The 24,297-nt window shown below is 32.9% G+C and overlaps 1 protein-coding gene across 6 annotated transcripts in view; it reads left to right on the top strand.

Moving 5' to 3' along the window:
• The window catches only part of ARHGEF10 (Rho guanine nucleotide exchange factor 10), a 199,738-nt gene that overhangs the window by 164,284 nt on the left and 11,157 nt on the right, over nt 1-24,297 (top strand). For all 6 annotated transcript variants that reach the window (XM_074287967.1, XM_074287966.1, XM_074287969.1 and 3 more), the window contains 2 exons: nt 7,597-7,739; nt 16,869-17,043. In XM_074287967.1, coding sequence (XP_074144068.1) covers nt 7,597-7,739; nt 16,869-17,043 — 318 coding nt within the window. The remainder of the gene's footprint in view (nt 1-7,596; nt 7,740-16,868; nt 17,044-24,297) is intronic.

Raw genomic sequence — 24,297 nt, 5'->3', positions numbered from 1 at the left:
TTTCATCCTCATTCACTGCCTTTCCCCTGTTCTTCACATTAATTCTTTAGTTGACTTATAATAAAATATTATTTTAAGAACTTTCCAGTTACTTTGTATAAATTTTGAATATGCCTGTCTTTGTACATTATTATTTCATTTTATATAATGTAAGCTACATAAGGGAATGGATCTTTTTTTTTTTCATTTTTGCTCTTGAATAGCATATTATGTGACACATAAGCACTTATAAATAATTGTAGATTGATTGATTAATTGTGACACTTTAACTATGCAAATGACTATGGGGAAGTCTAGATTGTTCTGCTAAGATATTTTGCAAAACATATTCATGAATAAAATAGCTTCATGAATCAAATGATTTAAGATTGATCATTTGTAGAATACTTCTCAAATATATTCATTTTAGCTTGAGGGTCAGGAATGCTAGGCTATTTCTTTTAGACAATTTCTAGATAAGACATTCAACTCTTAAGATACTTCATTAAGTTGTCAAAATGTTGATTTAAAAAAGAAGAGTAATCAGAATGAAAGCCTATTTAAAACTTTTTAGGACAAAGATTATAATTGTCATTTAATTTGTCATTAAGACAAAAAACTGTCTTGGTCTTGTCATGCAGTATTAATATATGGCTTTCTAAATCACTATGAGCCCTACAGAGATCCTTATGTAAGTTTTATTGGCCCCTATTTGTACTTAAGTTTGACATTACTAATCTAGGTGATCTCTAAAGTGACTTTTGTATCTGTGAGTACAATGTTCATTTGAAAGATGAGGAGGAGGTAGAGTCAAGATGGCAAGAGGGTCTTTGGCACCAAGATGGGAGCCCCACATGTAATCCCAGCATAGGCTGCTCCAACACAGCCCGGGTTAGCAGCTCCAACTCTGGCCAGCACACTACCTGTGTACAGCTATGGTGGGGTGGGGATACTGCTAACAGCTCCAGGTAGAAAAGAGTGCTTGTGGTCAGGGTCCTAGAAGGATCTTTGAAAACAGCTGCACAAAATCCCTGAAGCTTTGGACAATGTATTCTCCACCCTGGAAACAGAGCCCTATTTATCAAAGAGTTAAAAGCCTTGTAATAGGCTAGGAAATTGGGCAGACAACAAAAAAAGTTTCTGACCATGGAAAGTTATTATGATGACAAGGAAGATCAAAATACACACTCAGGAGATGTTAACAAAGCCAAAGTCCCTACATCCAGAGCCTCCAAGAAAAATAGCAATTGGGCTTGGGCTATTGAAGAGCTCAAAAAGGATTTTGATAATGAAGTATGACAGATAGAGGAAAAATAATGAAAAGAAATGATAATGATGCAAAAGGAAATGCAAAAAGCTAATGAGAAAAAGAATGCTTAAAAAGCAAAACTGGCCAATTAGAGGGGAGGTACAAAAGCTCACTGAGGAAAATAATTCCTTAAAAATCACAGTTGAACAAATAGAAGCTATGACTTTATGAGAAATCAAGATGTGATAAAGCAAAACAAAAAAAAAATGAAAAAATAGAAAAAATGTGAAATATCTCATTGGGAAAACAACTGACCTGGAAAATAGATTCAAGAGAGATAATTTTAAAATTATTGGTCTCCCTGAAAGTTATGATCAAGGAAAAAAAAAGAGAGAGAGAGAGAGAGAGCCTGGACATCATCTTTCAAGACTTCATCAACTAATTCATAATTACGCTGAAATCTATGTTTTTCTTGTATATGATAATAATTTGGAAAAGTCTGCCTTAGAGTTTTTGAAAAGAAGCATTAGAAGAAGAGGGAGGGAGTAAGTATTTATATAGCAATAAGTATATATATAGCAATAAGTATATATATATATATATATATATATATATATATATATATATATATATATATATATATATATATATATATATATATATATATATAGAGAGAGAGAGAGAGAGAGAGAGAGAGAGAGAGAGAGAGAGAGAGAGAGAGACAGACAGTAAGTATTTTTATAGAGAGTGCCAAGCACTGGAAAATATTGTCTTATTTGATCCTAATAATATGCCTGCAAAGTAAACACTGTTATTATTCCCATTTTGCAGTTAAGGAAATTGAGGCAAACAGATTCTATGTTAGCTCAAGATCAGAGAACTAATAAGTTTTTGAGGTTTCAGATCTACTTGTGGGATAGAGTGCTGGATCTGGAGTCAGAAAGACTAATTTTTGTATTTGCTCGCATTTTACTAGCTGCATTTAACCCTTTTGGCCTCCATTTCCTCATCTGTAAAATAAGTCAGAGAAGGAAATGTCAAATCACTCCAGTATTTTTGCCAAGAAACCAAATGGGGTCATGTAGCATTTGACCAAACTGAAACAACTAACCAACAATTTTGACTCTAGGATTAACTCTATCTATTTTACCATTTTATGCCTAATCATTCTAATCTTCAAAGGATTTGCATTTTCATCAGTGCTAAATATTCCTCCCCTTGGGGAAGATTATAATTCAACTATATCACCTGATTTTATGATGCCTATCAATCAAACTTAAAAAGTAAAGTTTTGTTGTTATTATTTTTGTTTTTTCACTGAGCTTCTCCTTTATACCAGGCATTGGGCTAGATGCTAGACAGAAAGATAAAACAATCCCTATCCTTAAAGGAGCTTAATGTTTGACACTTGCTTTAAAGAGACCAGATCAATGAGAGAACTAAGCAACTATTGCATGAATAGACTTGCTTTAGGACAGCTATAGATTAAGTGATTGCCCAGCCTTATGTAGACTATATGAGACAAACTGAGTTAAGTGACTTGACCAGGATCACATAAGTAGCAAATTTTCAAGGCCAGATTTGAACTCAAGAAGATGAGTTTTTCTGATTCCAGACCCAGCACTCTATTGCGTTACTTAGTTGATCTCTTCTTCAGTATACCTTTCTCAATCCAACATAATAGAGATCAGATTCCAGGTTTTTTGTTTTGTTTTGTTTTGTTTTGTTTTTTTGTTTTTTTAACATGAGTATCCACTTTATTTTTCAAGTACTAAAATTAAAATGATAACACCATCACTTAGGGACAGTATGTCATTTTACTGAGTTCTGACAAACAATGAAGTTTCCTCAGGGTAGAAAATGAAAATTTGATCTTTGGGAAAAATGAGACTGCAAACTCATGTAAACTGAAACTTCTCCTCTCTGAAGTGCAATGTCATGTTTAAGCCAGAGTTAAAGATGCTGACAAAAGGTCAGATTTATACTAATGTCATCTGACATACAAGTAATCTTTGGTTTGGATTCTAGCCATGAGTCCCCTGCAGGCATAATCTACATTAATAACACATTGAAATGTGCCACCATATACCTCCAAGAAAAACATTCTCAGACATTCCACCATGCCTAGGCAGATGCCCAGCCCAAATTATTAACTGTGGTGTTTCTGCATGCTCCACAAAGTTGTCACCAGTGGAGAACGGCCAATGAATGAGTCCTAGGGGTGCCGTCACCATAGGGCATCATCATTTCTGCTAATTCACAAAGAAGAAAGGAAAAAGCTAAAATCCTTTGGCAGGAGACTGAGGAAAAAAATATGTGAAAGCCAGAATGCCAAAAGTTGTGTTTCTAGAGAAAGTCTTTCAAAACCACTAAGTGAAAATCCATGGCTTGAAATTTTCCTTTCTATCCCTAAAAAGAACTACCAGATGTTTTGTGATACATTCAGTAGCTACGCAAATAGAAAGTTAGCTAATTCTCTATAATCTATACATATTAAAACATGTATTGAGATAATCAAATCAAAGCTATCCATATTTTTTTTTTCTTGTTTGTTTGTTTTTCTGGAGTTAGGCATTTGGGGAGCAATCAATCAACAATAATTGTAGGAATACAGTTGCTTCATTGTTTTGTTTTGGAGTGTAAATGGTTATTATTTCTTAAAGACTTTGGTTGGTGAAGAGCAAAACCTGACATCTTTTACTAGAGTCAAAAAGTTTTGAAGTATTAAGCTCAGAAATATATGATGCCATCTGTGAGCCTACGTACAAGAAAGCCACATCATCAGAATTAACTCATCCAGATGTCTGCTGAAGTATAAAAAGGGTGAAAAGCTGTTAGTGAATGAACTACCCACACAAATGAAATTAGAGATCTTTTGAAATATCACAATGTAAAAGATCATCAACTTCTGGAATTTTAAATCTGAGAGACCTCAGGTTACCTGGTTAGCTCAATTTCAGACCTATAAAGTCAAAACTTGTAAATTTCCAACATCAAAATTCTTAAAATATTGAGAAGCTTACAATACTTCCCATAATACTATATAACAGAAATTTATCTAATATGTGATCTTATTATAGTTATGAAAAATGTAAAGTAATTTCTCCAGTTTTAATTCAGTATCTCAGGTTCTATTGCCCTTGGAGATAAAGCTGTATTTCAGAGGTGGGTGGGAATTGGTGGATCAGTGCTAGCTAAAACCAGGGAACAGCAAACAGGCTAGTTTGGATTGTAGAATACATTAAGAAGACTGGCATGAAACTAAGGCATAATATTTCAATTGGAAAATAATTTGGTTTACACTTCCTATTCAATTCTGGGCTCAATTTATTATCTATCTTCAATACTAGTCAAAAATGAAGATTTCATAGATACATATATATGTTGGGTAATTTGTTGAATTAATCTCTCAATATACATAAACACGAAGAATGGATTGGATGCAGTTTATGTTTAAACATAGTGCTATAAAAGCACATACATACATGCATGCATGCATACTGTTAGGCTAATCTAACATATTGTCCAGTATCTTTTGAAAATTATTTAAATTAATCTGTCAATTTAGACTACACATACTAACACAGTAGGTTGCCATACACTGGATATACTAATTCAATGGGCTTATCCATCCAACTTTATGCCATAATTTGCTTTATCCTCTTGGGTTTTCCTATGTGGTTTACTAAATTAATAATTTCTACATGCCTCTGAGGAGCCACTCGAGGAGGTCTTGACTATAATATTTGAAGGATGGTATTAGAATAGTTATCTGTAAATGTGAGCATCTGCAGAATTTTACCATCTAAATATAAGAAATCACTTCCAGTTGGCCTCTGTTCAGTGTATCTTCTATAACAATGTCAAACATATGGTTCTCTATTTTATGCCTCATTATTGATATTCAAAGAATATCAAGCTATTTTTGTAATTATATCTATCAGAGATCAAGTATGATCTCAACATGTTCTTGGGACACATTTTAGAGAATTTCTGTGAAAGCTAATTTTTTCGCCTCCTGACCAAAATCTAAACTATTAATGCAATGGATTCACAAGTCAACTACGTTTTCAAAGTCAGATCTGTCTAAAAACTATGATGAAAAATAAGACAGTGATCAGTTCTACCCTTTTATTTGTCATTATCTAGGGATTTTAGTCTATTTTGTATTTTGTGAAATCCTTTTTGCAATCAGGCTTTTTCTGTAATAATGTGGTAGAAGCATTCTTTATTGTTCCCTCTCTTGAACTTTGAAAATGAGCAAATAAGAATTTCAGAGGGACATGGAAGGTATTAAGCTCATACATACTTTGTACAAAGGCAGAACCTGTGGCCACTAATTGCATGAAACATGACTTCCAGAAAAACAGGGCTCCCTACTTTTTGTAAGTCTGAAGATCTTTTTACCAGAAGATAAAACTTTCCATTAAACAGCTAAGGAAAAGGCTTAAAAATAATTATTCCTGGGAGGAGTGAAACATCTATCTAGGTAGTGTAAAGTTAACATATGAAGGGCTAATTGATCCTTTTCTGAGTGTAGATTGATAGAGAGGGAAAGAAGGAATCACTAGAGGGTAATTAATTCTGTAGATAAAGAGTAAGAAGATACAGTAGAGAAGGCTGGCAGGATCAGACTTCCTCTACACATTTTTCCTGTGGAATTATCCATCTGATGTTGAAGTAATTTTTCTGCTCATGAAATTTAACTTTCTTTCTAGAAGGCCTCACATACTATTATTTCACTAGCTTGATTAATACCACAAATACTGTTTCTAGTAAACTACAGTTACTGATCACTTACTTCAGAAGAACACTGAAATAATCACTAAGAGAAAGAAAAGAATATAGAAGCTCCCTCTAAGAATTTGATGTCTTTAATTCATATGTCATGTATAATATTCTAGCCACTTACTTTTTTTTAAGATTTAAAGATGAAAGGGACCAAGTTTAATCCCTTAATTTTATTGTTTTCCAATATATTGTTATTTATTTCTTTTTAAATAGCATTTTATTTTTCCAAATACATGCAAAGGTAGTTTTCAACATTCAACTCTGTAAAAACCTTTTGTCTAGTCATCTACTTTAATATGAGATTTTATAACAAAAAGTGTCAGATTAGAATAGTCTTAAGTATAGATTTTTTTCAGTTGCATGTTCTTTAATTTCTCTTATAACTGTCATCCTAAATATATATATATATATATATGTATATATATATATATACATATATATATACATATATAGTGGGAATTGATAAAGTAGGGGAAACAATAGGCTAAGAATCTAGATATCCAGCTTTTAATTCTAGGTCAGCCAGTTATTAGCCACGTAACCTTGGACAAATCTTTCCTCTTCCTTTGAGGAAACTTTCCTCTTCTATAAAATAAAGGAATTGGAATAAGCAGTTGCTAAGATTTTCTTCATTTGTTGAAGTTGACTGAATTGAATTGTGAGGAGTCTCAAAGCATTTATTTGCTTGTGGATTGAAAAAGAGTATTAATATATTTTTATAGCCAAAATTAAAATGTCACCCCTACCCATACCTCAAGTTTAATTATTAGCAATAAAATCTGATTTTCAATATTTTTCTATTTGGGAGCATTGTTACTTAATTACTACTTAATTTGAAAATATAGGGTTTTTTTTAATAGGTATTTTTTTAAAGAAAATATATGTATTTAAATTTAGTCATGGTTCAATTATTCATGATCATGTTATTGCTATTCCTGTCATCATGCAGAAGTTACAGGGAAGCATCTTTTAACTTTAAGTACTTATCCCCTTTATCAAATTCAGAGCTTCCAGAGGTCCATAATTTTAACAACTTTCTTTTTCCATGGACCTGAAAGGATTCACATTTAATACATGGTTTTCAAAAAGTTTTTTGGCCAAAATAATTCATTATTAATGGTCAATCTTTAATTAATACTCATTACCTACAGTCCACCAGAAAAGAAAACAAATTTAGCAAGAAAAAAATAGCTTTTTGTATTGTGACAATCCTGAGCATGAAGTATAATTAGACAGAATAAAATAAGTTTAGTAACAGGACAGAGAAAAAGTTAGTTTGTAGCTTTTACTAGTTCTAATTCTTTCTAGTGTGATTACATTACTTTACTTGAAGTGCTATTTGTCAGAAAATCTTATATATATATATATATATATATATATATATACACACACCCCAATTCCATTCTCACTCCCCCCACCAAACACACATATCCCAATGCCAGTTTAAAAATTAGTTTTGATTCTTTGACATTTAGAATGATCCAATTCACTACCCATATATTTGGTGTTGGGGAGGCAGGGAACTACATCAGCAATTTGTGTTAGATTCTGATTTTATTTTATTTTTTTCATTAAAGATGGATCCTGGAATTCTGAACCTCAAAAAGTGATCAAATTAGGTGTCCTGCCAGTTAGAAGTCTACTAATGATGGAAGATACAATATGGGCAGCATCCGGTGGACAAGTTTTTATCATCAGTATTGAGACTCATTCTATAGAAGTAAGTTATTTTTAATGCATTAATTTTGTACTATGAAATGAAATAGAACCAATGTATATGTCAAAAAAAATGTCAGGGACACCAGCTTTTAATATTCTCCAAAGATGAAGTAAGAAATCTATTTGTCTGAAGGAGAGAGATTCAAAAGTACCTGATAAATGATCAAGAACAACACATTTCCCGCCCATGCTGATTAGATTATATAAGATAAATGTTGACATCTTCTAAAATTTATTTTTAAATATTTTTGCAAAAATATGAATTTTTTTGGGGGGGCAATATGTAAGTTCCCTCAATTTGCATAATACCATCTCCTACTGTTCAGTATGAATTTGACTAAAATGTTTGCAATCAGTGCAATTAATCTCTCTAGAAAAATGCATTATTATGAGCCTCTCCCAGTAGGTAACTAATAGCAAAAACAAAGCCTTTTCCATTTCCTTAAAGCTTGACTCTTTTGAGAGCTCTAGGTGTAGATACTAAATGACTGCTTTAATGGTTCCATAACAGACCAAAAGATAGCAAGTGATTTTCTTTTCTTTTTAATTTTTTTTATTTCTAATAATAGCTTTTAATTTTCAAAATACATGCAAAGACGGTTTTCAACATTCATCCTTGCAAAACTCTGTATTCCAAGTTTTTCCCCCTCTTTTCCTCCACTCCCTCCCCTAGACAGCAAGCAATCCAATATATGTTAAACATATACAATTCTCTATATATTTTCACAATTATCATGCTACATAAGAAAAAAAATCAGATCAAAAAGGAAAAAAAAGTGAGAAAGAAAGGAAAAAAGTAAGCAAACAACAAAAAAAAAAAAAGAGTGAAAATGCTATGTTGTGATCCACACTCAGTTCCCACAGTCCTCTCTCTGGGTGTAGATGTTCCCTCCATCACAAGCCCATTGGAATTGGGCTGAATCACTTCATTGCTGAAAAAGAGACACATCTATCAGAATTGATAATCATTTAATCTTGTTGTTGCCATGTATGTTCAGATTGTTTTGTTTATTTGCTACATGTATTTAAGAAAACTTTTGGATATTATAAAGAAAAGCTGGTTTAAACTGAAACCACATACAGCTTCTTAAAATTCAGTAATTTAGGATATCATTAGTTTTATGTTCTCTTTCCCTAATTCATTCTTCATGCCACTGATAGATTAAGCTGCCTTATGCACAGGTTAGAATGTGACACTGACCTAGCATTACTTAATAAAGGCTAAATTCTAATAGCTTATGATTCAAGATCCTACATCCTGGCATCCTCTGTCTTGCTTGGCTTATAATATTCTTCAAATGATCTCATTTCAGTCACTCTGGTATGACTATTTTCCATCCCTCATCCAATATAGTTCAGTGCCTTTCTTTGTTCAAGTTATCTTATGTAAGATGTTAGGCTCTTTCCCTTAATCTCCACTTAATTAACTCTTTTAGGTACCAGCCAAACACTATTCCCTCTAGAAAGTTTTACTTGATTCTTACCTCAACTTCCATTTTAAAAATGACTTCCTTCCTTTGAAGCTCTTTGTAATATTTTGTAAACTTCATTATTCCTGTTATACTCTATGTTAAAGTCATATAATTGTGATACTATTATAAAAGTAGTGCATATTTCTTTTTATGTATTTTTTATTTTGATAATAACCTTTTATTTTCAAAATAAATGTAGAGATAATTTTCACCCCTGCAAAAACTCCATGCTCCAAATTTTTCTCCCTCCTTCTCCACTCTCCCCTCTGCGGGAAGCAATCCAATAGAGGTGAAACATGTGCAATTCTTCCAAACATATTTCCACATTTATTATCTATAATATAAAATATAAAATTCCATAACTTTCATATACCATAATTTATTCAATCATTCACAAACTGATTGACTTTTACTCAGTTTCCAGTTTTTTGCCATTGCTAAAAGGACTGCTACAAACATTTTTGCACACATGAATCCTTTTCCCTTTTTTATGCTCTCTTTGAGATACAGACCCTATAGAGATACTGCTGGATCAAAGGGTATGCACAGTTTGATAGGCCTTTGGACACAGTTCCAAATTGCTGTCCAGAATAGTTGAATCAATTCACAACTCCACCAACAATGTATTAGTGCCCTAGTTTTTCAACATCCCTTCAGCATTTATCAATATCTTTGCCTGTCATCTTAGCCAGTCTGAGAAGTGTATAAGACCTTGAGTCTTCCATCTTCACATTCATTGTTCTTTGCCTATATTCTGTTCCTTCATAATGATGTATGGGATTTTTTAGAACAAGAAATTAACTTTGTATCTGATTGGATTGTCCTTTCCTTTTAAACTGCAAAAATAATCCTCTGATGAAAAAGTAGAATTCTTCATTTTTTAAAAGTTTAATATCAATAATTATTCAACAATCATCTATCAAGCAATCACTCTATAGCTAGTCAGAAAGCATTTATAAATATGCCAAGTACATTCTAGTACTGATTTCAGAAATTAGATTACCAAGGGACAAATAAAATGATCTCTGTCTTCAAGGGATTATATTCTTTTGAAATCTAAATAATGAATATATGTCTCTATGTGCATGCATGTATATATATACTTAAAAAAGAAAAATAAAATATTTCTTTAGTTGCAACTAAAATATTTATAGATTGCTATCTCTTCTAGTCATGTTTTCCCAAACTCTAGCACTTTTACAATCAGCCATTTATTTTTAGATAATCTAAATTTTTTTTTTTTAATTTGCCTAAGAAGGTGGAAGTAATTAACTTTATTCAAATATAAACCTGCTTTACAAAGCTCTCCTATTATTTAAACTAGCAATTTTTAAATGTTAAAACAGTAAAATTCTGGCTCTTTGACTTCTGAACAACTGGATTCATTGCATTGGTCCTCTTGTGCTTGAGGAACCACTTTTCACATTTTGGCATAGGGATGTAGGTTTGCAGGCTTGCTTGGTTTTCCCCTCTGAAAAGAAAGTCTAGTTTTGCAATATACTGATGAAATAGTGGTAAGCCATGCTAGGTTTCACTTCTGAGAGACTTAGCAATAACCCTGGGGTTGCTATAGAGTTAAAAAAAGAAAGGTTTGAAGAAGTAAAACAGACTTTGGATAAGTGAAAAGGGAGACCAAAGTTGCTATCAATTATTTCAAAAGTATTGACATAATATTAAAAGTTCTAAATAACCTCAGGATTAATTTATTCTTATTCAACATGTTATCTAGTGAAGTTCTAAAGTAGAAAAGTATTATTTCTGATAAATAGAAATAATGGGGGAAGCATTTTGGTGATTTTAAAGGAGGTTTTGAAAGATTATTCTTCCTTAAAATTTTGAGTGTTATCTGGATAGTTCAAGAAACTTGTTACTTTCAATTTCCTAGAAGTTTCAGGTGAAAGTTTCACACAAAATTAACTTAATAATTGCTTCTGTTCCTGAAGTTTCATGTTGTGAATTCAGACATGGCATATGCATGTTAGCATTAAAGGCAATCTAGTGATCAATATAACTCATACCAGAAGGTCTGATAATTCTGTTCAAGTTACTTATTTGTTACTTCAAGGTACACATTTTTCATTCTCAAATTGGTTACTGCAAGACTTTTTCAATTGAAACTTTCTACTCCCTTTCTTTCTTCTGAGCAGGTCTAAATAGTACTACTGATATCTCCAAAGTTGTGACTAAAAGAAACTTTTTTCTTTTCCTTCCTTCCTTCCTTCCTTCCTTCCTTCCTTCCTTCCTTCCTTCCTTCCTTCCTTCCTTCCTTCCTTCCTTCCTTCCTTCCTTCCTTCCTTCCTTCCTTCCTTCCTTCCTTCCTTCCTCCTTTCCTTCATTATTTTCTTCCTTATTCTTCCTTCTTTCAAATTAATTGTAAAATGAAATATTAAAAGATGATAATTGATACATAGTAAGTTATATCTTTTCTAATTGGATATATTCTTGAAATGTAGTTTTCCATTTTTTTTTTTTTTTGAGTCATTATGGAATACTTGTGGTTGCTGTGAAGGAACAGCTAGCCAAGAAGTACTTTACCAACAATATCATCACCACCCTACCCTCTAACTTTCTGGGAACAGTCATAGCTGAATCCTCTTAGACCATGATTGGGTCTGTGCCTCGGAAGTTCTGTGTATGGGATTTCCTTTTGATCCCAACTCATAACTTCTTTGTTCATTTACGGGTCACAGACTTAGGGCCAGAAGGGACCACTGAAGCAGTAGAAAACTCTCTCACTTTACAAATGAGAAAAGAGATATCTAGCAGTATTGTGTGACTTATCCAAATTCACAAAAGTATTAAGTGCTGTAAATGAGATTTGCAAACCAGTACTCCTGATTCAGTGCTCTTTCCATAGTTCCATGACTATTCTCTCTGTGTGTCTTTCTCCTATTTGTCTCTGCTTCATTTTCTCTTCTTTATCTCCCTTTCTCCTCAGTTGTATGATTTCAGGAGCCTATATTCAAAGTGATTTGCTCTAACTATTGCAATGAACCCAGTGAATCTTGTTCCATGTGCAATACTTTTTTCTATTTGGCTTTTGTGGAGTATTTTTATCTTTGGAATTTTTGTGAGTGGGCAGGGAACTCAGACTTGTGATTTCATCAGTATCTGAAATTCTCCAGAGATCATCAGCTCAAGTGTAAATTTAGTCTTAAAGATTTGCTTAGAAGCATTTAGAGATTAATTGACTGACTTTCCTCAGATCATATAGCAAATATGAAAAATAAGACTTAAACTTAAGACTTCCTGTCTCGAAGGCCAGTATAACATATTGTGTTTAAAATTTAATATTATTGGGGCAGCTGGTTGGTACATTGGACAGAACAACCGCCCTGAAGTCAGGCAGACCTGAGTTCAAATATGACCTCAGACACTTAACACTTCCTAGCTGTGTAGCCCTGGGCAAGTCACTTAACCCCAATTGTCTCAGCAAAAAAAGAAAATAATAATAATACTGTTTTCAATATAGTCCTGGTTTAACAACATGGTTAAAACAAAAAAAAATTAAAAATACCATGGCTTTTGAATTTTAAAATAAAAAAAAATTATCAGTGTATTTTAATAATTGCTCTAATCCATAAGTAACAAATGGAAAAAGTGTCAAAAATGTAATTATTCAGTATGTGTATGTGTGTGTGCGCACATGTGTGTGTGTGTGTGTGTGTGAGAGAGAGAGAGAGAGAGAGAGAGAGAGAGAGAGAGAATTTCAGCCTTTAGCAACAGAAATTTTTCCCCATTTTTTTTTTTTAATTTGGTGAGGAAAATGTGTAGGAAAATCATACCAATTAGCAAATTGCAGTTTACAGAATTAATTGTTCAACTATGAGATGACTTTCTGGATTGATACATTCCCTAGGAGAATTCACAGTGGATTATAAAGTAACCTAAAGGACAAATATAGTTAGGCAAGTTATTGAAATGTATTAGGGGAAAGGAAAGAAGAATGGAGATAGACCAAGAAAGAGACTTAATGACCAAAATTGTCATTAGCCTTGCTGAGTAATTGTCCTAGAATAATAAATTTCACAAAAGAAAGACTTTTTAGAATTTAGAACTTTAAAGGACTTAACAGAGTTATTTTCAATTATTTTCAAGTAACAAACATTTATTATCTCTCTCCAGCAATTTCTCCCATTGGTGGGAGTTTTAATAAACATATAATTAAGCAAAACAAATTCCCACATTGACCATATCCAAAAATATGTCTTATTGACATTATGAGTTCATTGCCTCTTTGTTAGAAGCATTATTCGTCATTAGTCCTCTGAATTTGTGGTTGGCCATTGTTTTAATCTGAGTTCTTGAACCTTTCAAAGAGAAATTTGAAAGATTTGTATGAACTAATTCAGACTGAAGTAAGAAGAAACAGGAGAAAAATTAATAGCAATGAATAAATACAGGATAAAGACAAATAAATTTAAAAGATTTAAGAACTCTGGTTAACATATTTTGATCAATCACAGTTCCAAAGGGCTGATGAAGAAGCATGCTTCTTCCAGACAGAAGTGTGAAGATTGAGATATGAACATTTTTGATATGGACAAATTGAGAATTCATTTTGCTTAACTATACATATTTGCTTAAAAGGATTTTTAAAAACATTCTGTTGAATAATTGGAAGAGGGGGAGAAAATAGATTTTTGTTAATTAAAAAAATTCAGTCTTTTAAAGTTGTTTGGCTTGACATTATTGTTATTATTTAGATTGTTAGCCTGGTTCTGTTCATTACAATTTGCACCAGTTCATATAAGTCTCCCCAAGTTTCTCTTCATCCATTTTATTATTTTTTATGGTATAATAGCATTCTATTCTACTCATTTACTTAATTTGTTCAGCTATTCATAAACTAATGAACATTCCCCTAATCTGGTACATTGCCACTACAAAAAGAGCAATTATAATATCTATATATTAATAGATCTTTTTTCCTTTATTAATTTTTTTGGTGTACAGACCTGCTAGAAATATACTTAAAGAATATACTTAAAGAACAGTTTAGTTAAATTGGGAGTATAGTTTGAAATTGTTTTCCAGAATAGCTGGTCTGGTTCACAGCTGCACCATTAATGTGCATTGTGTTTTCCTATAGCCTTCCAGCATTTATCATTCTCCTTTTCTGTCAGTTGTTATATCTGATGGATGTGAGATATAACCTCAGGGATGCTTCAATTTGCATTTTTCCAATTATTAGTTATTTTGGAGCATTTTTTCTGTGTATATTAAAATAAATTAGATTTTTTTCCCCCTTAGGAAAGTACTTTCTTGTGTCCTTTGTGTATTTATCACTTAAGGAACAACTCCTGTGTTTTGTAAATGAGAAAATTGAAGCCCAGAAATGTGAAATTATTTGCCAAAAATAACAAAAAATTAGTGTCAAAGCTGGGATTTGATCTCATTTTCTCTCATCTTTAAGTCCAGGTGTTTTTCTACCATGTTATCCTTGAATATACTTGTCTTCAGTAATCAAGATAGAATTTAATTTTTTAAAATATGGTTTTAAAAAAAATTTTTATGCATGGTGAATCATTTAGTAGTAGGCACAAACCATTCTATAAATAAGAACAAAGTCTATGATTCAGGGATTCCTTATAGCCATGAGTGTGCTCATTCATTCATTTTCATTGACTAAGCATATGAAATTTGCATTTTTGTCTCTAGTTTCTTCAGGAAAATTATGCAAAAATGATAAAGTTTACATAATGGAAAACGAAGGTTTTAAAGTTTAAAAATCCAAGAGTTTCTATGAGTTTATAGTTACTTTCATTTACATAAATAAGTGATTAGATTCTGGAAGATATGAATTCAAATCATTCTTCTAACATTTACTTGTGTGAACATATACAAGTTATATCCACTTTTGTAAGCCCTAGTTTCCTTAACTGAAAAAGTGAATCTCATCATCTCTTTAAGACTATCTCCAATTGGCTCTGTATATATCTTGTGTCTGCATAGTTGTTTTGCATGTTGTTCTCTCTATTAAAATGTGAGGCTATTAGAGCAATCCTCAGCTTAATAAATTCTTGTTGAGGAGTTCCAGGGCTGGAGCCAAGATGGTGGATTAAAGTCAGGAAGCTGCTTGAGCTCTCCTAGTTTCCCTAAAAAACCTCATGAAACTGAGCCTTTGAAAAGAGTCTAAAGTAAAGGAATGAAACCCCTCTCCGGCTCAAGATAAACTGAAAAAACTTTAAGAAAGGTCAATCTCACTGGGTGAAAAGGGTGTCCAGTCCAGGTCAGTTAGACTTTGGGAAAGCCAGTGAGAGGGTCTTAATCACAGCAGATCAGCAACTGAGACCCTCAATCCTGACTCAGTAGTGGAGCAAATCAGTGCAGCAGCTTGCAGTCCCAGCTCAGAAGGCAAACTCAGGGAAACTAGGCTGTTTCCTCAACAGAGCAGACAAAGTTACCCCTGCATACACAAGGGGCCCTGTGCTCAAAGCCAAGGCTCAGAGCTACATAGGAAGCTTGGGAAAGTTCCCCCTTTACCCCATGATCAGAGCTCCACCATAAAAGTAAAAATAAAAATAATAAAAAAAGGAAATACCAAAAGAAAAGGAAAAAAAATGATCAAGAAACAGAAAACTTTAACCATAAAAAACTACTATGATGACAGGGCAGACCAAAACACAAACTAAGAGGAGGACAGAATGGTCACAAAAGAAATCTGAAAGAGTGAGATAAATTGGTCTCAAGTCCATAGAGAATTCTTGGAAATACTCACAAAAGACTTAAAAGGCAAATAATAGAGATAGAAGAAATAATGAGAAAAGAAATGAGAGGTATGAGAAAAGAAAAGAGAGTCAGCAGTTTGGAAAAAGAATGGAAAAAAAGTCTGAAGAAAACAACTCCTTAAACAGTAGAATAAACCAAATAGAAAAAGAGATGCAAAAGATAACTGAATAAAATCACACATTAAAAACTATAACAGGGCAAATGGAAGCTAATGACTTTGCGAAACAGCAAGAATCAGTCAAACTAAAAAGAATGAATAAAATGGAAGAAAATGTGAAATACCTCATTAGTAAAGCAGCAGACCTGGAAAATAGGTCCAGAAGAAACAATTTGAAAATTATTGGACTATCTAAAGACCGTGACCAAAAAAAAGAGCTTGGATAGCATTCTACAAGAGATCATTAGGGAAGTTCTAGAAACAGAAGGGGAAATACTCATTGAAATAATCCATCCATCACCTGAATGTAAATCAACACATGATATGATCACTTCTTTTTTTCTGTTTTTTTTTTTAAATCTCTAGCATGACTTTTCCCTTTTGCTCTGATTTTTTCCCCCAACATGATTTATAAAGCAATGCATATTAAAGATAAATAAATGTACTACAGTAAAAATCAAATAAATAAATAAATTCTTGTTGACTGTCTAATACTTTTAATTATGCATTAAATCAGTGAAGATACCTGCTGAATATTGTGAAAATATAGTTGCTTACTTTGTATTGTACACTAATAAATCATACATACTCCTTAAAATCCTATGGATATGTATTTTTAAAGGATCTACTTCTTATGAAAAAGATATAAAATAAAAAACCTATGGGAAATTTCTACTTCTAGAAGTATCATAGAAGGGACTTCTATAAACATTAAGTGTTGGGTTTTTTCCATTTCTTATATTTTTGTCATTCACTTTAATTTTATTAGAACCATCTGGAGGCCCATCAAGAGGAGGGAATGGTGATCTCTCACATGGCAGTTGCTGGAGTTGGCATCTGGATTGCCTTTACATCTGGATCTACTCTCCGTCTTTTTCATACAGAGACATTAAAACATCTCCAAGACATTAACATAGCTACTCCTATTCACCATATGTTGTCAGGTAATTGGTTTGCCTTTTTGTCCGCTTGTTTGTTTTTAAGTGTGATTGTGTTTGCTTCTGTGGATTGATGGTTTGTGTTTCTTCCTAATGAGCTGAACAACAAACTTTATTCTGTTCAGTAGGATCTTTTCAACTACTGAATACTTGCACTGGAATATTGCAAATTTTCTTCCTGCTACTTTGAGAGCTCTATTTCAATAAATCAAACAAGAATTTATGAAACAATGATTGTATTCAAAATGCACACTGTGCTAGAATTTAATTGAGAGACCAATTTTAAGTGAGATATCATCCTTGCCCTCCTGGAGCTCATAGTCTGATAGAGGGCATGAGAGGCCATCAAAAAATTACTGTAATATAATATTACATAAGCTTTTAGGGAGTCATGGGACAAAATACTATTTGGGACCAGAAGGGAAGATAATTATCAATTTAAAGGGTAAATGAAGACTTGTGGAAGTATTCAATGTTTAAAGAATGGGAAAGAATTCATCAGGCAAAGTAGAAGAAAGAGTTAGATGAAGAACATGATTAGCAAGGGCATGATTAGGAGGGGTTAAGATTAGGACATAGAAGTATGAGATTTTGTAAGTGGAGGAGGCTCTTGGTTAATAACTTTCTGAGTGACTCAAAACAGAATTTTCTCTTCAGTTTCTGCATCTCCTTTTTAAATTGTAGTTTTAAAGAATTGCCTAGGAATACTGAAAATCTAAATATGTTTCTTGCCCCAGGACACAGTTTCAGTATATGTCAAAGGATTTTCCTAACTTAGAAGCCAATTCTTATTCCACTGTGCCCCACTGTTACTCAAAGCTAGTAGAGGGGAATAATGTGAGAAAAAGCTTGAAAGCCTGAATGTTTCCACAGTATGGAGAACCAATAAATGTCAGACAAAGGCATTAGAATCTTACTTGGTAAACACAGGAAACCATTGCATTGACATGACCAAATCAATGCATATAAATTATTTTTATCTAGTACAGAGTATGGATTAGTTGAGGGGATAGTAAAGTGGAAGCAGGAAGATTTGTTGAAAGGCTGTTATGATAAACTAGAAGGATGGAGATGAAAAGTTGCAGTTAAATGACAAAGTTAGAAGCCAGACAATAGAAAGTTAAGATGAGAGTGATGTGAGAAAGGATGTGGTAGAATGAATAGCTTAGCTACAAAAAAAGGAGAAAAGATATAAGACAATAGCTGAAGAGGAGGGACAAGGGTGGAGGAGACATGGACATGTAGGCAGTAGGATAAAAGTCATTAGACAGGGAAAGGCTGAAGATCAGAGGAGGTAGTGTTCTGGAGAATCAGCATGAAAGGGGACCATTTCTTCATGGGGTTGGCCTTGACAAGGAGAAAGGCTACCTCATCATGTTTACAAGAAGTGAAATTGTGGGAAGTCAGTTAAGTGATATCCTATGAGGAGAAAAAAAGAAGAGGGAGGTCTTAGTGAATGACATCAATTTTTTCAGTGAAATATGAAGCAAGAGTCTCAGTTGAGAGAATGAGGTAGGGGATGGAAAATTATGGGAGATTGGAGGAGGGGAAAAAAAAACCTTTTGAAAAATCATTGTGGAAAATAGTGACTTGATTAGGAAAGTATAAAAGAATTGCCTTGCTTCAGGGAAGGTCCAGTTGAGATTATGTAACATAAATTTGTAGTGGACCTAGTTTGCATAGTTTTCTTGATTTTTCTTCATCTTGATTAAGTTGCATGTCAGAAGGAACAAAGGCAGCAGTTGGTGGGAATAATTCAAGGCTGAGGCTTGACAGGGCATGTTTAGCATTAGGCTAAGGGATGCAAGAGAAGAGAATAATAGGAAGTAGTACCCATTACAGAGTTTCAGAACAATTTTTTATTTCTTGTATAACAGTTTACCAGGGATCATCATTCTTTTAATAAGAAAAAAATGTCTTTTGTGGGTGTATGTTTTACACTCTGATTATTGAATTTTTTTTTGTTTATCTTTGTATAGCTTCAAATGAAAAATTAGTTTCCTCAGTAAAAAATGACCATTACCACTGCATCCCACTCCCGCCAGAGCCATCTTTTATATTCCAATTTTTGGGTTTTTTTGGTATTGTCTTGACAATATCAAGATTTTTTTTTTCTTTTTCGCAGTGGTTAGCAATGGTTTAGACCAGTCTTTTTGAAGTTCTTAAAAGCTGAAGAAATATACACTGTACTGTAGTATCCAGTACTTTCTGAAGACTTGCTTTTTTGTGAGAATTAGTTAAATTAATGAGCCTATTTTAATATTTTGTCAACTATTGGTGTTGTTTTCCATTTTTAAAACTTTTTGTACTCACTCCTAACATGTGCATGATTGATCCTTGAAATACTTCGTTTCCCTAAAACAGTAAATACTGTCATCTTTTTGACAGTCATTGAAGAAAAACAATTTAATATATTTTCTTGTAACATTAGAATTAAAAACCACAGAATTAAAAATAAAATGGTAATGAGACATATATGTGTGGCATGAAATTGAACACTTATCTATCAGAGAATTAAATAAAGTGGAGAAGTCAGGTTAATCCAGTTTTGTTTGGTCAGTCAGACAAGTATACTTGTTTATTTATACTCATATATGATATACTCAAACTCATACAACTTATACTTAATTTCTATTACAAAACAAAACCATATCAAAATCATTACTTATACCATAGTGAATGTCTGATGAAGAATTTGAATCTAGGTCCTGCCTCCAAATAAAGTGCTCTTTCTAATGTCCTTTTGGTAAGCAATTAAGTTAAATATAATTCAGTTTCTGTAAACTTCTTGGCAACACATTAGCTGCCTTGGGGTGGTCTCACTTTTCAGGGAGCTTACATTCTAGTTTTCACAAAGCAGGAAAGCCTACAGGCAACATAGTAAAAATCTATGTAAGATACTCAAGAGGCACTTTAATTAGTAGCATAAGAACTGATTCTGGTAAACATAAAAATATTCACCCACAAGGGAATTCATTATAATAAACTTTATTGGCAACCTAGTCAAAGATGAGGGTGGAGAGGAGTACTTCTGGGTGGTAGGAGACCCTCACCATTGTTTTGCTAAGTACTCTTGCAAAACTGCCACAACTTCTCTGTCCCTTGGATTTCCCATCTGTAGAATGGATAATACTTTTCATTTGTGTATTTCATGAGGATTTGTGGTGATGAAATGAGATAATTATGTAAGCATTTTCTGAAAGGAACCACAGAAGTTCTTTGCTTTAAGAGTCAAGGGGCACTAGAGGTTTATGGAAAGACTTTTGTTATCCAATACAGATGTTAATCACAGAAAAAGTGGAAAGTTATTTAAGAACTGAACTCCATTCTTTCCTCATGTTTAAATTAGTTTTCCCAGTGCATGTTGATTTAATGCTTCATCATTTTTACAGAATGTTATTTCTTATTGAAGAAAAAAGAGTGTGTACCTTTTTCTATCTTTATTTAAAATTCATTTCTATACTTCTTTTGAGATCAGTAGATGTTCTTACTGTACAAGGTAGTAAAATATTAACTTCTAGCAGTAGCTACCCTTGGACAAAGAAGACTAATGTTACTCCAGAACAATACATTTATGCCTTGTCACTCATATCAACTTAGTTTCCAAATCACTGCTTTTATAGTCAAAATGTTATAAGTTATATAAGACTTATGGAGAATTTTATTAGCCAAGACCTCAAGAAAACACATTTTAAGCCTGAGAAATATTTTAATTATTCAGGGGAAAAAAAGTCTCCTGCATATTTCCACAAGTCTGTGAGATAATAACCAAAAAGGGTTATGAGTCAAGAAAGTAGGAGGTTGCTATAATGAAAATGATGAGATGCAATGGGAGCTTAAAATACAAAAGTTGAAAATCCTTTATTAAACTGTAAGTAGTATCTGTGGGTAGGTAACTGCAGAAAAAAAAGAAAAGAAAGTTCAAAATTTTAATTAAATTATCTGAGTTTTAAGTATGTGATAAAAAGGCAAGGTTACTCAGACAGATGGAATTGTTATTTGGGTAATAGAAAGGTCTAGCCCTTAACTCAGAAATGCTCCTGTAATAAGTTTTTGAGCATTAAGATTCTCTAACAGGAAGCATGGTATGATGCATAGAAAGCCTGCTTAAGCCTTGCTTAACCTCAGATACCCTGAGTTCATGTGCTGCTTCTGACACATATGGATTGTGTGACCATGGGTAAGTCAATTCACCTCTTAATCCTCAGAGAATACTAAGACTTTAAGATGCAGAACAGTTTTTAGAACTCCTTAGACAGACTATATCACAGATTCAGAAGAAAAAAAGTATCTCTAAAACTCCTCTGCAGAAATGTAAATCCCTTGAAGGGATGATACTTTGAGGTCACTTCAGTTAGTGACACATTAATGAGGATTAAACCATCAGGTACGCTTTGGTTGAGAGAGCCAAACTGAATAAGACCTGGAACAAAAATAATCTGATAGGCTAAGTGGAGTAAGGAAAAAGGTTCTAGAAGTTTGGATCATGAGATCATGAGGTGGGTGACATAGTGGAAAGTTCTATGTCCCAAGCCATGACACAAAAGCCCCAAAGCAGTTGGAAGAGGAGACCATTAAAAAGGAGAAATGGAATGGTATCAAGTACAAGCTTTGTCTGTTTCACAGACTTGCTGAGGGTTGACCTTGAAGTTGATTATATTTTTTAGGCATTAACAAATACCAGAAATGACTCTTTAGCAGCCTTAATGAATTCTCATCTATTTTGGTGGAAGAGAAAAAGTAAAGCATTAGAATTACATGCAAATTATTTCTTCTTTTTATACCCACAAATTTATTTACAATCTTCTAAAAACATACTAACACTTTGCAGCGGTCCTTGAAGCAAATGTTTTCACTAAACACACATGTTGGTGAAATGAATGTTTGCTATTGGGACCTCTGTTGTAAGTTGTTGGGATAAAACCAGTAAATTCTTGTTTTGCCAAAACATGCATTTATTTTCCAGTTCATAAAAACAGTTTATTTTGCCGACATATCAAAAGGCCAGATCTTTAGGGGACACAGGGAATGAGATACCATAGTAGTGATAAGCAGTCTTACAAACTTAGTAAATTGGTGGGTAGGCAGGTGGGGGTTCAAGCTACTCAGTGGCTCACCCCATTCCATCTGGCCCAGCTCTTGTGGAGTTGGAGCCCATGTTCTAGTTGACATCACTCTTGTCTTTCCTACCATGGTTGCCATGGTTTCCAGACTCCTAACAGGCTAGCAGCAGAAGTACTGCTGAAAACTTCCTAGTCAAGGCTTTGTACCACCTACAAGATTTTAATCAATCACTTTCCACTTCTGGTTAGGGAGAAAAGGGCCACATTTTTGCAAGCAAGTGTGGGAGGGATATTTTAAATTGTCATAAACACTTTTGTGTATATGCATTTCAAAAGCATATTTTCCATATTTTTAATTGTAATTTAAAAATAATATCCTTAGCCAAACATTAGCTATCAATCATTAGCTAATTTTCTTCATGTCCTAAAGCAGACACTGAGAATGGTTACTCTTATGATTGGACTCAATTATTATCATTTAGTCCAATTTATTCATTTAAAAAAGTATAATTATTGTTCGTGTTTTTGTGTTAGATCATCACATTAATTTCTTAATATATAAATTCTATTTATTCATCAGCTGAGCTAAATGTTTTTGTTATTGTCATTATTTAGTCACTTTTAGTTGTACCCAATTCTTCATGATCCCATTTGGAGTTTTCTTGGCAAAGAAACCGGAATGGTTTGCCATTTCTGTCTCCAGCTCATTTTATAGATGAGGGAACTGAGATGAACAGAAATTAAGAGTTTTGCCCAGGGTTATACAGCTAGTAAGTGTCTGTGGTTAGATTTGAACTCAGGAACATGAATCTTCCTGATGTTGGGCTTTTCTTTATATCTAATTAGCTGCTCCAAGCCAAATATAACAAAGATTAAGAAAAGAAAGAAAACCATTTAGCAAAACTAATCAGGATATAGACAATATGTAATAATATATGCAAAATTCCACATCTGTAGTCCCCATCCCTATCATAAAAGGATGGAAATATATTTTTATATTTTCTCAATTTTTCTCCAGGGCTAGCCTTGGATATTCTAATTACATAGGATTAGTTTGAGTTCTGTTATTTTTCTTTACATTATTGTAGTTTTTGTGTATGCTGGATTTCCTACTGCTTCTCTGAATTATTCATATTCCTTGTTTCTTTTGTTGCATGAATATTCCATTATATTCATGTCCCACAATTTGTTTAGTGATTCCCTAATCTATGAATGCATACTTTGTTCATGGTTCTTTGCTATTACCAAAGTACTGCTTTGAATATTTTGGTGTACATCAAATCAGAATTTCTTATTAAATAAATTATTTAAAGAAATTGTAATTAAAGAATTATTTTGGTGTACATCAAACCAGAATTTCTTTCTGTCTTTCTGTCTTTAACTTTTTGTCTTTACCTTTAAGTTAAATGCTTAGGAGTACCAGCCCCATCACTCTTATGTGAGACATATAGACTCAGAAAGGTGTTGCAAATCATCTAAGTGTTTAGTGAAGAGCAAAGATTTCAACTAGATATATTTACCTCACACAAAGTAAAAATCATGATACAGTTTTTCAATCTTTGAGGAACAGACTTAGAAACTTTAATAAGTTATTTCTATTTGTAAACTGATCAAAGAAGCATTCATTATTTTCCCTGCCTTTTTGTCTAATATCCTTATCCTTTGTGTTCCTATTTCCCTAGGATAGTCTTAATAAAAGTATAGTTTTGAAATATGATCATGTCTCTAAAATATTATAATGAGTATATATTTATGATATATCTATATCTGTAAATGAATCTATAGCTGCTTAGGTTGGAAGATTGAATAAGTGTAACTTCCTTCCTTTATTTCAGAATAATAGCATGGGATTCCTGAAAACCTACACAGAGTAGAAAGAAATTGTTAAGATACTATTTTCTGTGTATCACATAAGTACAGCATTCATTCCATTGAGTTTTCTACCACAAAATAGTCAAGATGCTAGGTTTTTGGAGAATAGCTTAAAGACCATTATGAAGACATAAAATTGAAGTAGGAATTAGAGGTAAAGATTTTCTTACATCAAAAAAAAAAAAAAAAAAGGAAAAATTTAAGTGGGAGTAGCACTGGACATGTCATGAAAAGAATCAAGATCTAGATTATAAAGTGACTTTTTTCATAGCCAATATTTATTCAAGGTGTCTCCTATATTATAATGAGATATTGCTATATCTGA

This window comes from Sminthopsis crassicaudata, chromosome 2 (genome assembly GCF_048593235.1).
Source record: "Sminthopsis crassicaudata isolate SCR6 chromosome 2, ASM4859323v1, whole genome shotgun sequence".
NCBI classification, from domain to species: domain Eukaryota; kingdom Metazoa; phylum Chordata; class Mammalia; order Dasyuromorphia; family Dasyuridae; genus Sminthopsis; species Sminthopsis crassicaudata.
The sequence above is the reverse complement of the archived record's forward strand: the minus strand, read 5'-3'. Positions and strand labels throughout refer to the sequence as shown.